At 38.0% G+C, this 15845-nt stretch overlaps 1 protein-coding gene across 1 annotated transcript; it reads right to left on the bottom strand.

The window, feature by feature from the left end:
- Positions 1-613: 613 nt before the first annotated feature.
- NEK3 (NIMA-related kinase 3) lies at positions 614-12380 on the bottom strand. The gene is given in 16 exon segments (XM_010181064.1): positions 614-686; positions 1293-1318; positions 1448-1623; positions 2168-2302; positions 3333-3479; positions 3872-3986; positions 4860-4906; positions 5479-5548; positions 5886-6086; positions 7731-7785; positions 8916-9002; positions 9122-9189; positions 9856-9939; positions 10960-11057; positions 11357-11450; positions 12252-12380. Coding segments are annotated over 16 exon segments (1593 nt in total). The 5' UTR covers positions 12369-12380.
- Positions 12381-15845: the final 3465 nt, after the last annotated feature.

Genomic DNA, 15845 nt, shown 5'->3' with positions numbered 1-15845 from the left:
GTCCCCGCCGCGCCTGCGGATCGCTCTCAGCCGCCTTTCCTGCCCCGGCTGTGGTGCCGTCGGCATGGCGACGGGACGTGCCAGCCGGGCAGCCCGGGCCGGGGCCTCCCTCCCCTGCAGCCCGGCCCGGCCACACCCGGCCTGGCCTAGCGCCGAGAGACGCGATACCTGCGTGTGCCCCGCCGCCTCCGGGGCCCGCACGGCCAGAAGGAAGCGCCCTCCCCAGGCTCCGCTGCACCCCCAGCGGAGGTGTGGCGTTTGAAGTGGGGCGGCGGCAGCCACGTCCCGCCGGGAGGAGCAGGAGCGTTGTTTCCTTCTTTGAGAGGTAGCAAGGGGGCAGTTTGAGCAGTGCTGTTAGCACTAATGCTCTTGACGGAACATCTCTACAAAGCTGTTACCAACTCCAAATGCATTTAGCATCTAGACTTGTTTCGTTATTTGGAAGTGTTCTAGCTGAAAAAGTTTGTTGTGCATTTTTCACCCACAGTTTTGTGATACAGAAAACATGCCCACTCACAATTTTTTGATTGAGGTAATTTTATTAATAACTACAACTGTTAACGACTGGGATTATAAATACTGGCAAGCCTGACTGCAGTTATTGTAGGCAAATTCAAATTTTCAGCCTCTGTTTCAATACCGTTTTCAGTTCCGACACCCAGTCTGGGTTATCTTCCTCGAAGTCCCTAAAAATAGATTTCAAGATGTAATTTTGCAAAGCAAAATACAACTTTACAAATCTTTGCTTTTTCTTTTCCAGAAATTACCCTACAACTAGGAGAAATTATGTTAAAAATATCAACTCAAGATTGAGTTGGACTAGACGATCTTTCAAGGTCCCTGCCAACTCCTAACATCCTAATATTCTGTGATTTCCTGTGCACCATTGTGATTAAGGAACCAATAGGGTTTCTTCCTCTTTTGAATTCGCCCAAGTAAGTTTTATCAAAAGCAAACCCAAATGCATATACTAAGAGACTGCAAATTTGTTGGTATTAACAGCTTGCAGCTGAACTGCAGAAATACATGCGTAAGCAGTTGATCTCCAAGTGCCACAAAAAAAAATGACATAAACTGAGATTCTGAGATTCCAAGACCCACACCCCCCAAACATACACACATCTGTAAAATACAGTATTTCTATTCAGAATGTGCTGAAGCACACTCTGTTCTTTCAAAAGTGGCTCACTACTTCTGTTTTTGAACTTTACTGTGGATCTAATTGAATCTCATGCTTTCATTTTTGTGAACCCATCTGAGAATTATTAGCCTATCTGACAATAACAACCAACCTGTTTAATCTCAACACCATCAATAACTATAAATACAGCAAACAAAAAAATCTGTAAGACATCAGCTGCTACTAAATTTTAATATTACATCAGAGAGGAATGGATTTAGATGCTGAGGAATTTTTTTCAAAGGAATGTCTTTGTGGAAAACTCACTTTGAGAAACCAAAGAAAACAAAAATACAGAGATGTCATTTGGACATACGTGTCATCTTCATCAGATCTAGGCTCAAGTCTCTCAGAATCTATGACAATAGCTTCATGTCCACCATCTACTTCATCAGATGCTTTAGTGTAATCAGAAAGTGGACCTCTAAATAAATTTTCAGAAGCTTTGAAAACATAAAAGTTAAAATGTCAACAAAATCCTTTAATTTTAAAAATAAAAATATTAAGAATATAAATACAATACAGCCCTTCTAATCTGTACCCAGTTCTTAGCAGATTCCATCATAAGCTGTTACCTATTTTAAGAGGCAAGATAAACTAATAACGCAACTGATGGGGCTACTGCCTATTTATTGCACCTGCCTAACACACACCAGGCCGCTTAGCAGGATGGAGACCACACAGCTCTGCAGTCACTGCATTTTTGGTCACAACCTTGTTCAGCTATTGAGCTGCAAGTGAAAGTTCTTTATAAAGCAATGTAGTGGAAATGTACAATCACTTGTGAATTCTCAGCCTGGATTTTTGTCATCCCACATTTCACTTGGCAAACTTTAGAAAAACCAAATCAGCCTGTTACGAACTCAAGTGCACAAACTCTACACACAGGAGCTATGTATGTAAAAAACCCCACAACAAACCAACAAACCCAAAGCCCTTATTAATAAACCTTTTGCAAAAATGTTTGCCCACAAACTGGGGATTTACCTGGTTTAAAAATTGTGTATGTTTTAAATGCTAAGCTGACATCTGCATTACTGAAACTGTTCATCAGGGTCTGAGGAGTTTCCTTGTTCCACTGCTTACGTGGCTTATTTTCACTGTAGTTTATGACATAGCCACCTAAAATCATAAATAAGTGCTAGTTACACAAAACTGCGAAGATCACATTCAAGAGAGAAATACAAGAAGAAAAGAGTTCAGATGTTCCCATCTCTAGCACCGTTGACCTCTCCACATGCTGAGGTTGACACCATCAGCATTAAGAGGAAAGAAAATGACCAAAGGCCACAGAGGAGCTTTCAGCTAGCAGGGAGCCAGCAGAAACCGCCTGAGGGGTGTGGGGACTCAGAGTCTCTGCAGGCTTATTTGGTGGCTCTATAAATCTCACAAAACAGAGACTGTGTCAAATTTTGTGCCTTTTAATAGCAGAACACCTAAGTAGATGCCTTTTTCTGTCCTTGCCCTGCATATAATTATCATGTAATACTCCTACCACAGCTTGGGAGTTTTCTAACTATTTATATCTTATTTATTTCAACAGCATCTATTTACAGAATACATATCCATAATCACATGAAATAATTCTAACAATTGCATATAGTGTGGGGCTTTTTGAAATGGAAACATTTTTCAGAAGAAACCTCATGTTAAGTATTCTAATTAAAGGCTGTTGATGTGGAAGAATCCCATCTGCCTCACATCTGAGGTACACCATTAATAATCCCTCTCACTGGCATTATCTGTATGTTAAATGGAAACAGAAGCAGTCGTATGGATGTTACATGCTCCCAGTAGTATGCTGTACTTGAAAGACAGGCAGCTGCATTTTGCATCAAATGAATTCCTCAGTGCCAACCCCACAAACAGCATATTAAGAGGAGAGTTGGTAGGATAATTTCTTAGCAAAGATTATAATTTTAGGGTTGCTAGTATTATCTGTGGCTTTCATCATTCTTTGCAATCCTCTTGCCACACAAGACCAGTAAGAAATCCTTTTCAGCACAGTGGATTTTTTGAGTGTTGGTTAATAAAATATTTTTGAATTATTTTTATATAATTTTAATTATACCCTGTAAAGTTTTGGCTTTTAAAACCTGTAAAGAACCACTGATATTACTTAAATCAAAACTACATTTAATTAAAATCTTACTGTTAGACTCATCAAATGTAAAACTGGAAGAAAGCAAAGATGTATTTTCCAGGACATCCAGTACAGTACTGGCTACCCCCTTTTCCCATTGCTTCCTATGGGGATGCGACAAACCAGTAGTTCCTGGGAGGACATCAGAAGTTTCTGCTGTAGCTGCAAAAAACAGAAAGATGATAACCAGCATCTAACTCAATTCTCTGTCCATGCAAACTACCAGGCGTACAGAACTTTAGTAACACTGACATCTGATTCTGTGGGTACAAGTCTGAACTTGGTCAAGGAGTCACCATACGTTTAGTCTATACCAAATGTTTACAAACAGTCATTTTTTAATACTTTGGCCAGGATTTTTATATATTCAAAAAAAAGTCTCAGAGGAGTGGTAAGAATCAATGTAATTGCAAAAGTAACAGACAGTGGCATGGTTTTTACTAGGTGCAGACCTTGTACGCTCTACCTGTTTAAATGCCTGGATCATTGACATTTAGATATGACTACTCAGAAGGAAATGCGTGAGCCTTAAAAACCATAACACTTACCCTCTTCATCAGACTTCTTTTGTTCCTCTGTGCTTTCACTCAAATCCTTATTAATATTTTTCCTTTCTAAGGGGCTATGCTTGCTACTTTCATCTTTGCTTTAAAAGAATACAGACTGTATTAATTATCCTTGTTGCTCAGTAAAATAAAGCAGAAATATGAACATGGTGCTAATTATTTTAGTTTTGCTAAAAAATGGCTGGCTGAAAGATCTGAAAACTAAACCACTGACACCATGAAGGCAATTGCAACTGCACTGCAACTATTACACTGCACTACATTTCACACTGCTTGCCCTTTTTTTATAGACAATCTCAGTTTGTAAAGCTAAGCACATTACTTGATGTAATTTGTGGTTTTATTTTTTTTACATTTAGTAACAGTAGCAATATAAAGATTAAATGAGTCATATTCCCAGGGGAAACAAGATGCACCCAAATATTAAGCTTCTCAGATTGACAGGTCTATTAAAAAGAAAATTCTACTGACAATGTATTTTGAAAAATGTACTTAACATTGCTGAGCCAGGCTGTGCTATAGCATATCCATAGGTGACTTCCTGGCCACCTGGGACTTAAATATCCTCACCTGAATTCTGACATGGGCCCTAAAACCTACTGAGAATTATGTCCAGAGTAGACTGTTTCCACAGCAGCCTGTTCAAAATGTGTCCCTAAAGCAAAGAAAATTCATCAATTTTTGCAGTATCCCAAAACTTAGAAAAACAGGAGCAGGTTTTTTGGAGGCCTTTTTTTGACAGGGGTATAAGGGAATCCACTTTGGAACTAAAATAAATGTGGGAAGCATCAAAAATTTACAGTGGTGGGAAACACAGAAGAAAACTCTGCAATTTGAACACAGATTACAGCTGACCTAGTAGGCTGCTATGACTTAGCATACTAATAATTTTTCCATATTAGCTGTTCTATAATACAGAACATTCTAAATTACTAAAATACAAATATTATATTTATATTTGAATGCTTACCCTATTTTCTTTCTTCTTACTTGAGCTTCCACCAGCCATGACATTACCTGATACATTACAGAACAGGTTCAAGTGTTAATACCTTTGGCAAACATTTGTAGTAACGTAGTAGTTCAGAGGCAGGACAGCACCACCACTGAACCAAGCAATGAAAATTATGTGAAAGCTTCTTCACACTTCTGTCAACATAGTTCATTCTCAACAGGGAGGCCCTCTACAATTCAGTTCCAAATGTATACCAAAAAAATCCAACATTCCCTCTAAAAATTAAATATTCAAAATAATTTGCTTCACCATATTCTGGGAAAGAAATATTTAAAATATATGCAACAGCTAAAAGTTGTGCCTATTTTAAAATTGAAAAGTTTAACTCTAGCAGAAGTCTAAACATTTACAATTTATGTATGTACTGCAGCTCTGCGCTGTACTTCTCATATTGGAATATAATTTACAACTTTCACACATTTTTCCATACATGTTCAATAATATTACATTTTGAAATAATTAAAAGTAGATTTAACATACAATACTTATGTTTTATAGCTGCATTTAAGATCTTTTGTCATTCCATCAAGAAAAATATTATGCCATCACATCAAGAAAAATGTTGCTGACTTACCTTTTCGTCTTGTTGCATTGCATTCTTGTTTCTTGGTTTCCTTTAATAACTGCTTAAACTCATCTGTCATCTGGAATGTGTATGAAGAGATGCAAGTAATGGACCATTTAAAACTTTCTCAAATTACTGCATATGCTATTGATTAAAAATAGACTTACTATACAAACGCACTGTTGCAGCTAACAATATCTAATTTTAGCAGCATCATGTCAATATTCATCTTTTCTTTTCAAAACAAACTCTTCTACAGACTCAGTTTCCCGAGAAGTCTACAACTGTATTTATGGCTTTTAGAGTACAACCTACGCTTCACATTGTTACACACTTACAAACTACAAAATAAACTGAGTTAGTACCCAAAATACACATACTATTGTTTAAACCAAGAAACAAAGAATATACTGTACCTCAGAAGGCAAACAATTTTTTATAAGTTTGGTTAAGCAGCCTCTTGCAAGAATAGTACTGGCTGATGGACGATTCTGGGGATTTTTCTTAAACATCTGTTTTATTAAGTAATGAAGTTCATAGGAATAGCGAGATGGCAGTGGATTGTAGGAGCCGTTGCATATCTTAAGGATGAGATGCTTCCAGCTATTGGCTTGAAACTGCATTAAAAATAAATTAACATCAGAGCACAGAGTTTAAATATAAGGTAAAAAGAAGCTGACATAATTTAAGAGCAACTTTAACATTTAATATATAAAAATGCATGGTATGTATCTGTGTAGGCTACTTATTATCATACTGATTTGACTCCCTGTTTGACAGTTTCACAGCTCTAATTCAGAGGTGTGGAATAATGACCCTGAGTGAACACATGTGTAGTTTTCCTTTACATTTTGTAGGACTATTACATTTATATATCTTAACAATAACAGCAATGTGATTTGCTGAGAATGAAAACATCGCTGTTTGCATACAAAGTCTGACTAAAACCAGATCATAAGGGACACTGCAAACAATAACCTGTACAACTGGAAACAAGGTGGGAGCTACCTCTATAAATTTAGGATTGTTGCAATTTTATTTTTGTAAGAATACAGCACTGAGAAAATGTGGATCATCTTAGTGTCCTTTACATCATATACAGATGCAGCCTGAGCAAAAATGGCTGAGAACTTCTATCTTCATGCAAAATCAACTTTCTTTTGGCACTCACCACTGGCTTGGCTGCAGAGTGCCAAGCATCTGCAGCATGCAGCATCCTTTTATATCACCTTTGATAGATTATGCAGGAACATACATGAGTGTCACATAAAACCAGATACATAACATTTCACTGCCACGAAAAAGGGAAGAATGCTCCACTCCTTGGTATTCCAGCTCTGAGTACTGCCTGAATAGCCGTGACATTGCCAAAGCCTCGCCACAGACCTACTTAGGCTAACATGCCAATGCACAGACTCCTTTATCACTCAGTCACGTACAGTATAAACTTCTAAACTCTTGTACTACTAGCAGTTGCAGCTGCATTAGCTCAATGAAATGAAACAGATGTTTATAAAAACTAAGACAAAATTACCTTAAATTAGGATGATGCCACTTTTCTTGCAAAACAAACACATCCTGATAAGCACTCTTGTGTTAACCATGTGCCTGTATGTAGAAGCCAGACGAAGTTAACACATAGGAAGCAGAGCAACAACACTGTAAAAGAGGTGTCCCAGAAGTAACAGACAGAACCATCAAGGTTCATCAAGGACGGTGCGTGGACTTGTTTGATTTGAAGAATAAGCAGACAGGTATATCACTGAGGAGAGGTACAAAACTGCTTATTGCTTACTGTATTTTGCTACACTTGAATACAATATATACTCATTAGCAAGGATTTTGAGTGTCCTTGCCTCCATCCTTAGTGGTCATCTTGATCTTGCAAAACACAATGCTCACTGCAACATCCCTGCAGATAGTCTGGCACCTGCTAGACTCCTTAATAAGCCCCAGATGCCCCAGATCACCTCACTGATATTGAGGAAAATGAACCAAGAAAGAAAAAAATTGGTTTCTAACAATTTAGAATATTGGGTGCTTCGGAGAAGGGTCCAATAGGTCCAAGAGCTGCTGAAAAACAGAAGTCATATAATCAAGGAAGGGTGGGAAGGGTGGAGCAATATTTCCCTCTTTCAGAAGCAGCAGCAAACACATCAGTCAAATATATAATTGACTGTGAATCCATCAAATTACAACTAACTGCTCATTAAATTTTAAGGAACTCCAGAACTTTACTGATAGCAATAAAGCATACTTACTGGATATTTAAGAGTGCACAGCTCATATAGAATACATCCCAGAGACCATATATCACTGTAGGCATAGAGAAATATGAGAAATTTTGAATAAAAAATTACTATTTAATATCCTGCCTAGAAACAGTGAAATTCATTATGTGTACATCAATGAATTGAATAAACTAAAAATAAAAGTAACCATAAAAGACAATACAATTATGTATTTAGCCTCTCCAGTGGAAATTATCTTGCTTATTTTATCCCACTCTGATGGAAAAAAGATGACTGTCATGCAGTTATAGCTGGCTTTTTATTCCCACAATGTCTCCTAGGCAGTTTGCTGTAACAGCATTTATCCTTCCACACTCCAAAGCCTTTGCATTCCATGGCCCTTAGCATCAGATGGCAGACACCCAATCCTAATTCTGAGAGCTGGAATTCTGGCCTTCTCAATGAGAATCCTCCTCCTGAGAAAAAAAACATCATCTTCCATCCGAAGTGAGTACTGCAACCTGCACAAGAAGCAACTGATGCCTTTCTTGTATGAGAAGTAGAAAAAACTTAAGCACTAGAAGGTTTCTTCCCTCCTGTGGAAAATTCGTCACTTTGTTCAGGTACAACTAGGGTCACAGAACAGACCTAGGGGAAGGGATACAAAATGACTCAGTATTTTGGAGTCTGGGGGGAAGCTGCAAACATCATACCATCAAGATGTTCTCCCAAGTTCTTGCATAAGGACCAGAATAACTGAGCTCTATAAAACTAAGTAATCAGTTCCGTAACCATTATCTCTACATTATCAGGACTGGCAAGAAGAGCCAAAAAAGTAAGACCAGTCAAGAAAATAAGACCAGTCAAGAAAATAAGACCAGCTAATAGACACAAACACATACCTGTGTAGTATGTATATACATACATACATGTGCTTCTGTTTGTATGTATATATTTACTCTCCCAAATGCACAGAGATCTGTACACCAGTTTTCAAATTTTTAAGACTAACTATATTGTACATTCAGTTACCTAAGTAAAGAGGATTTTAGGCCTTTTCATTTAAAAGCCTCCTGTAATTATATCTTTCTAAATATTTCTCAGCTCAGTATCTTCTCCAAACCAAATATGGATTAGCCACAAAGCCAGACTGACACAACAATAAAACAGGTACATTAGTCAGGCATTACTTGTGAGCACTGAAAACACAAATACCTTTTGTTGTTGTACAGCACGCTTTCCCATATTTCTGGAGGTACGTAATAAGGGGTTCCCACATATGTGCAAGCATATGACACTGGACTATTGAAATGACAAATAAGAAATGCCAGAAAAAAGGTAATTATGTAAGAGATCTGTACTATCTATCAATGGTAAAATAAAAATTAACACCACTGAGATCAGTGGAGATATCCACATACTGTGCAAGAAGGCGTGCAGATCCAAAATCTCCCAATTTGATTTTTCCATTTTGAGTGAGAAAGATGTTCTACATTTCAAAAGAAAAACAGATTTACATACTCAAATATTCTTCTAGGAAACATTTCTGTAGTTTGTATATACAGCAAATAGTGACAATCACATCTGATATTTATCTTTATAGTTCCTTTTACTTACTTCTCCTTATATTTATACCAAAGAAGTTAAGAACTATGTTGTATTTAAAGGGAGATGGAAAGGTTTTATGAGCCTAAAGGCCCAGCATCAGTAGCAGATGAAGAATCAAGAATCTCTATGCTGTACTCAAACTACTACAGTCACACTTTCTTCTGAATTTCTATCTGTCTGCTAGGAAAGAGTAAAAAAAGAAAAAATGAGAGGCAAGATATTTGCAAACTGTAAACTCCATACACATTTTACACTTCTGTTATTGTTTTAAATTGTATGCATGGCAGAAAATTCAATTATATGCTTCTGTCAGAAGCAATAGGCGCTATCAGCAGTGCAGATATGAAGGGTATACCTGTTACTTAGACCATGTTTACGCCCACAATATTACATCATCTCATACACTCAGCAATTTAATTTACTTAATATTCTTAAGCCTAAATGGAAAACAAGGCATGTAGCAGTAACAGAAAATTATGAAAGAGGGAGCTGAACTTTTGCATGCAGAACAGAGTTTATTCATGGCAACAAAACCTGCTCGGTTCACCTTGGATTTGATATCCCTGTGCAACACACGTTTATCATGAATGTGCTTCACACCCAGGCACATCTGCACAAACCAGTGAAGGATCTGAAGAGAGTAACTAAGAGTTATAACAGCTCAATGCTATATATAATGGATACTTTTCTAATAGATAAAAAAAAATAAGAGGGAAAAAAATCCCCACACGTTCAGAATATTTGGGAGTTAAACGTAACTCTAGCATAATGGCCTCCAATCAGCATGAAAGACAGAATTCTTTAAGTTAAGGTATATTTTAACATGGCAGAAGGAATGTTTGCTATCTGTGTCTAGAAAACACTAATAATATACAAGAAGAATGAAGCTAGGGAATCGCTGCATGGCACTTTATGAGCATGACAATTACAAGTTCATAGTAAATCAGCAAATTAAAAACCAAAAACACTACACTGAGATAACATACTGTTTCTAAAACAAAATCTGTTATTTTTAGAAGTACAAAATACAGTTCTTAGAGATGCTTGGCCAATCTAAATATTAGATTAGGTGAGGATTCTGGTTGTTTCATCTTAACTAAGATGATGCTTCTAGCTGTGGCAGGGAGTAGTTTTCAATCACTACAATGTCACTTTGGACCTTCTCCTAAGTAATTTTATAGTTTCTGTGACAAAAGGAGTTAATGTTTGCTGAATGATTTAAACAATTAGTTGCTACATAATGTGCAGGCATTTAGTCTCCCAGCTAGTTTCATTTATCTTCCCAGAGAGCTTTATTTACTTTTCATTTGCTGTACCTCTTCCTGTGCTTTAAGTCCTGAAGGCTGAAGTCTGTGTTAAAATCCTATTTAATTGCATAAATGCATGCATGCAAACCTAACTGCATTTTTCACATTGCCTGCACATTTCTCAGATAGACAGCAATTTCTTTCTTATTCCTTTCAGTGCAATTTTCATCTTGTTTTGTTAGAAATTATCAAAGAAATAATGCTTCTATTCTATCTATAAGTGATTTTGTTTCTCTTAAGGTACTCCAAGGTTATATATCTAGAATTTGTTTTATGTGGTGTGTGTGCTTCAGTTTCCATGAAAAAGGATTCCTAGGTCCTTGGTTCAAAACATCTTTTCTTACCGTATCTTCAGAGAACAACTTTCCTCTTTGGTGTTTGATCTTTTGCATTAGATCTCCATCATCACAATATTCCATCACTATATACAGATGTCCAGCAGCTAAATTTTAGGTAATTTAAGAATAATTAGTAATTTCATTAGCAGGGTAAGTATATTATTGTTACTATAAAGCTTTGACTACATGCTTTATACATACATAAATTTAATAATATACATACAATATATAATATACATACATATATACATATATTTAGTACATAATACATGCAGTATTATGTACAATAAACATGTGTTTTGTTTATAACATGTATTTATTATCAAACATAAAAGGTAATCTTGATCCCTCAGCAGTATGCCATTTTAAACAAAATAAAGATATTTTAAGTTTTTATATTTACCGTCAAATGATTCTTTGTAGGCAACGATATTCGGATGTTTCATTTTAGCCAAAATAACTGCTTCCTTCCTAGAGTTCTCTACATCAGATGAAGACTAAAAACGTACGTACAGTTATATAAATGTCACACTAACGGATTTTCATATATACACAATGCACCTCACTTTCCAAAAGGAAAATATTTTTAAGAATTGTTCTTATTTTAAAAAGTCATTTAGAAGCCTGAAAACCCCATTGTTTTTAATCTAAGGTTTATGACTAGTTGAAGAGTTCTTTGCTTTCTGGGAGGCAGGGTTTTTTTTTTTAATTTGAGAAGATACTTTCTTACTTTGGTTAATGATTTTTTTCTATTTTAGCAAAACAGAACTATGTAACAAATTCACATACACAGACTTTGAAACAGGCTACACTGCATGAACCCGGTATAAAGCCAAGTGTCGCGCAATTAACTGAGCCTCTATAAAGCCAGTGTCTCCCATTTTGTGATTTTTGGCTAGCTCAATGCAGAGAAGGTAACCTGAATAACATTACCAGCAATAGTATGGGGCTAATTTCCTCATTAGGTATTGCAGATTAAATCTGCGTTCTAGTGAAATCAATGGGAATCCAGCCAAGGGTGTCAGGGGAACAGGGGTTTCATTCTAAGTGTCTTCCTATGTAGTACACCTCCCAAAACGTAACCACACACCTTCCAAAACAGATCAGATTTTGCTACTTATTACCAACAACATGAACTCACACATACTTGTATAGCAGCCTTACCATGCAACAGCCTAATATACAAAACTGTCAACAAAAGTGTTCAGTGTCTCAAAAATATATCCAGAATTATGATTTTTAAAAATTTTATTATTTTTTCAAAGTGGTGGGTGGGGTGACATAAATGTCATGCTTACCATAGGAAGTCTTATTTCCTTCATTGCATACTTGTGGTCGCTGGTTCTGTGATGAATTAGGAGAGCTCTGCCAAAGGATCCTTCTCCTAGTATCTTCAACACTTTGTATTCTTCCATGCTTTACAAGCCTAGGTCCAGCACTTCTCTTCACTCTCTTTCACAGGATGATCTTCTAAACTTCGTCATGACCTTGCACCATTTTTAAAAATTTGTTAATATAATCTGCATGAGGAAAATACCCATAAAATTACAAGAATGGGTAATAAATGTAGTATGTGGATTCCTACAACTGTTCAGCATTACCCATAGATACAGTTCTAACCCCTTTTATTGTGATTTTGCTGAGAATAAGGCCTTCAGAAAGTTCAACTCAAAGTACCATACAATGCATCTCTGCAATTTTTTTTTATTTTGAATGCTAAAACTCTTTGAAAATGTAAACTACAGCCCTACAACTGAGCATCTTCTTTTTGTTACCTGCACTTCTGCAGGTGGTTTCATAATGCTAAACAAAACTCACAGGCACAGTAATATAAACAATAAACTTTGAGCTTCCAGTGACAATTCTCACCTAAAACAGCATGAGCAGGATCGAACTAGGAAAAATTACTGGTGTTCATGTGCAAAGGCCTTAACAACTGATAGATTTAGGATAGGATAGGACAGGACAGGACAGGACAGGACAGGACAGGACAGGACAGATGGCTTGAAGAGACAATGATCATCTAGTCCAACTGTCTGACCAACTCAGGGCTGACCAAAAATTAAAGCATGTATTTAAGGGCATTGTTCAAATGTCTTTTAAAAATTGACAGGCTTAGGGTATCAGCCACCACTCCAGGAAGCCCGTTCCAGTGTTTAGCCACCTTCTCTGTAAAGAAATGCTTCCTAGTGTCAAGTCTGAACCCCTTCTGACACAGCTTTGAACCATTCCGACGCATCCTATCACTGGATTTACAGACTACATGCTTTAAAGTTAGTTATTCACCATTCAAACATTGCTTTATGTATATACCTGTGCACACACAGTGTTTTAATGGGCCAATGAGTAGTTTCTAGAAGGCATCTCAGTGCTTGTTTCTGAAAGGATAAAATGCTGATTTACTCAGTTTCAAAAATAAACATGCTGAGAGGCAACTAAATGATGACCAAGGGTGGTGTTTTTCACTGGAACGGACACACTCGGTGTGTGCTTCACGTAAATAAGCAGTTACACTTGGTAGCCACGGCTCCCTTACCCTGAGAGAGGGAAGCCGAAGCCCACACAGAGCCCCTCAAGCCCCGCCAGGGCCTCAATGCGTGAGGCGCGGAGGCGTTACTCGCCTCAGAGGGCCGCGCAAACGGCCGGGGCCTCTACCCGGCGCCTGAGGGAAAGGCCCTCGGGCGGCCCCGGCGCTGGCTCCACAGCCCGGCTGGGCAGCACCGCAAGCCTCTCCACGCTGAGGTCGGAAAGCTGGGAGAGAAGACAGCGCTGCCTCGGCGGCGGGGCGGGAGAAGGGGACCGGGCGGGGGACGTGAGGCCGGCCTGCCCGTTCGCTCGGCCCGGCCTCTGAGGCAGGGCTGCGTGCTGCGATGGCGGTTGTCCCGCTTTTGTTCCTCAGAACAAGCGAACGGGGCTTAGAACGGGTATTCGTTAACAGTAAACAGCTCCCCCACATGCCCAGCATGTTAACACCTCAAGAGTCTCTTTAGGATCCACGTTAAGTTTCACAGTCGGGTTCTCTCGTGTAGTGAAAGACTAAGGTGTGCCAGAGCTTAGCTCTGTGACTGAAATAAATAAAACTGCAGGCTGAATGAATTGTACTTTAACCTTTTTTATCTAAGAAATTGTAACCAGCACGTAAGGAAGTGTAAGTAAAACTTTAACTACAGGATATTCTGTAACAAAAGATGAGGAAATAATCTCCAAACGGACAAAAAAACCCCAAACCCTAAAGCTGCCTGTGAACCATAGAAGTCTTGGTCAGTTCTGTTGGCAGGTGCATGTTTGATTTCCACCATTTTGTTTTCCATGCTGGAAAAAGCATTTTCGCTTCACAGAATTCCAGATTTAAAACCAACCAACCAAACAAGACCAATCAACCAACCAAGCTTCCACAACAAAAACAACCCGAAACAAAACAACCCCACATCACTGTGAGCCTGACTCCATAGTGTCCCAGTCACTGCCTTGTGACAAAGCAGAACTGGCACAACACAGATGCCCTGACCAGCACAGAATCCAAAAGATGCAAGGGAGTTGAATCCTCAAGCAAACCAGAAGTGCCTGCCTGTCGCGGTTGGGACAGACAAAGCGACAAGTGTTGGCATAGCACAAAAAGCCTTTATTGTTTTTCTTCCCCATCTATTTATACTCTCTTTCCCCAGATGTGTCTTTTTCTCATAGTTTCCCTATATGTGTCTTCTTCTCATTGGTTCAAAGTTATGTTTCTTTTTCATTGGATATTTTCAGATCATCACAACTCAGCCCTTCTGCCAAAGGAACACACACCTCAGTTTGCTATCACTTTCCTCAAACTTGTTTATCTTGCAGTTCTTCTTGTTCCTGTTTATTCTCTCAAGGGTAGACTGGAATACTTCTGAAGGTCAAAGTCACCCTGTCCAAGGGCCTCAGTCCAGCTGAGGTCCCCCACACCTGCCTAGACCGCATTCTGAGTAAGACAGGTTTGATCCTGTGTCACTCCACATAGTACAAGTGGATGCTTGGGCTTGCTTTTCAATGATCAGGAGGGTTCTCTGAAGAAAACATAGCACAATAACACACTTGAAGTTTGGTTTCTTGTTAGATAGATCTTGTCAGATGCAAAGAGCATGTCCTTTCTGCAAACAGAATATTCTAGCTAGCCCTAAGGACCTCAGCTTTTGTGAAAAATTTCAGTGTTCTGCTTTGATGGTTCACTTCTAAGTACAGGCTAAAATAAGTTTCACAATTCCAGTCTCAGGCCTATAGCCATGTTCTAAATCAGTTTTCAGTGTAAAGCCCATAAATAAAGAACACATACAACTCAGTTGATTAGTTTAATAGGTCTACCATATTACAGACTAACACAAACCAACATTAGAATAGTCACATCGTAATTAATTAGTGTATCAAACCTCATCTAAGGATGCAACAGTTTAAACTTAGTGTACAACTTACTAGCTGGTAAGCTCAAAACTAAATGTAGCGGTAGTACACATCACCATATTGGAATGCCTATGGTATTTTTGTTTCTAAAATAAAAAGTTACACTGTGCAATTCTAAAGGATTTCTAGGAACTACAACAAGAAAACAGTAGATACTAGCAATATACTACAATCAAACTGTTACATGAAGTGTTAAACCTGGTCCTTAAATTATTGTTTAATGAATTCCATTTAACATGAATAAACTAATGTTTATAAGTACTAAAACAGACCAATTTGCCAGAATTTAAAAAGAGGCAGAAACTTATACATTTAGAAGTTCAGTGACTCACGACAGTCACATTTCATCTTAAGCCATCCTATGTAAGTTTGAGATAGGCTCCCCTCTCAAAGCTACTAAAAACAAACAGCCCCCAATTCTTAAAAACAACCCAATCTTTAACCCCGTGTAGCACTAATGCTTCTTT

The sequence above is a fragment of the Mesitornis unicolor genome, unplaced genomic scaffold (genome assembly GCF_000695765.1).
Source record: "Mesitornis unicolor isolate BGI_N332 unplaced genomic scaffold, ASM69576v1 scaffold30783, whole genome shotgun sequence".
Taxonomy (NCBI): Eukaryota; Metazoa; Chordata; class Aves; order Mesitornithiformes; family Mesitornithidae; genus Mesitornis; species Mesitornis unicolor.
Note: the sequence above shows the minus strand (reverse complement) of the source record. Positions and strands in the feature narration are given on the sequence as shown.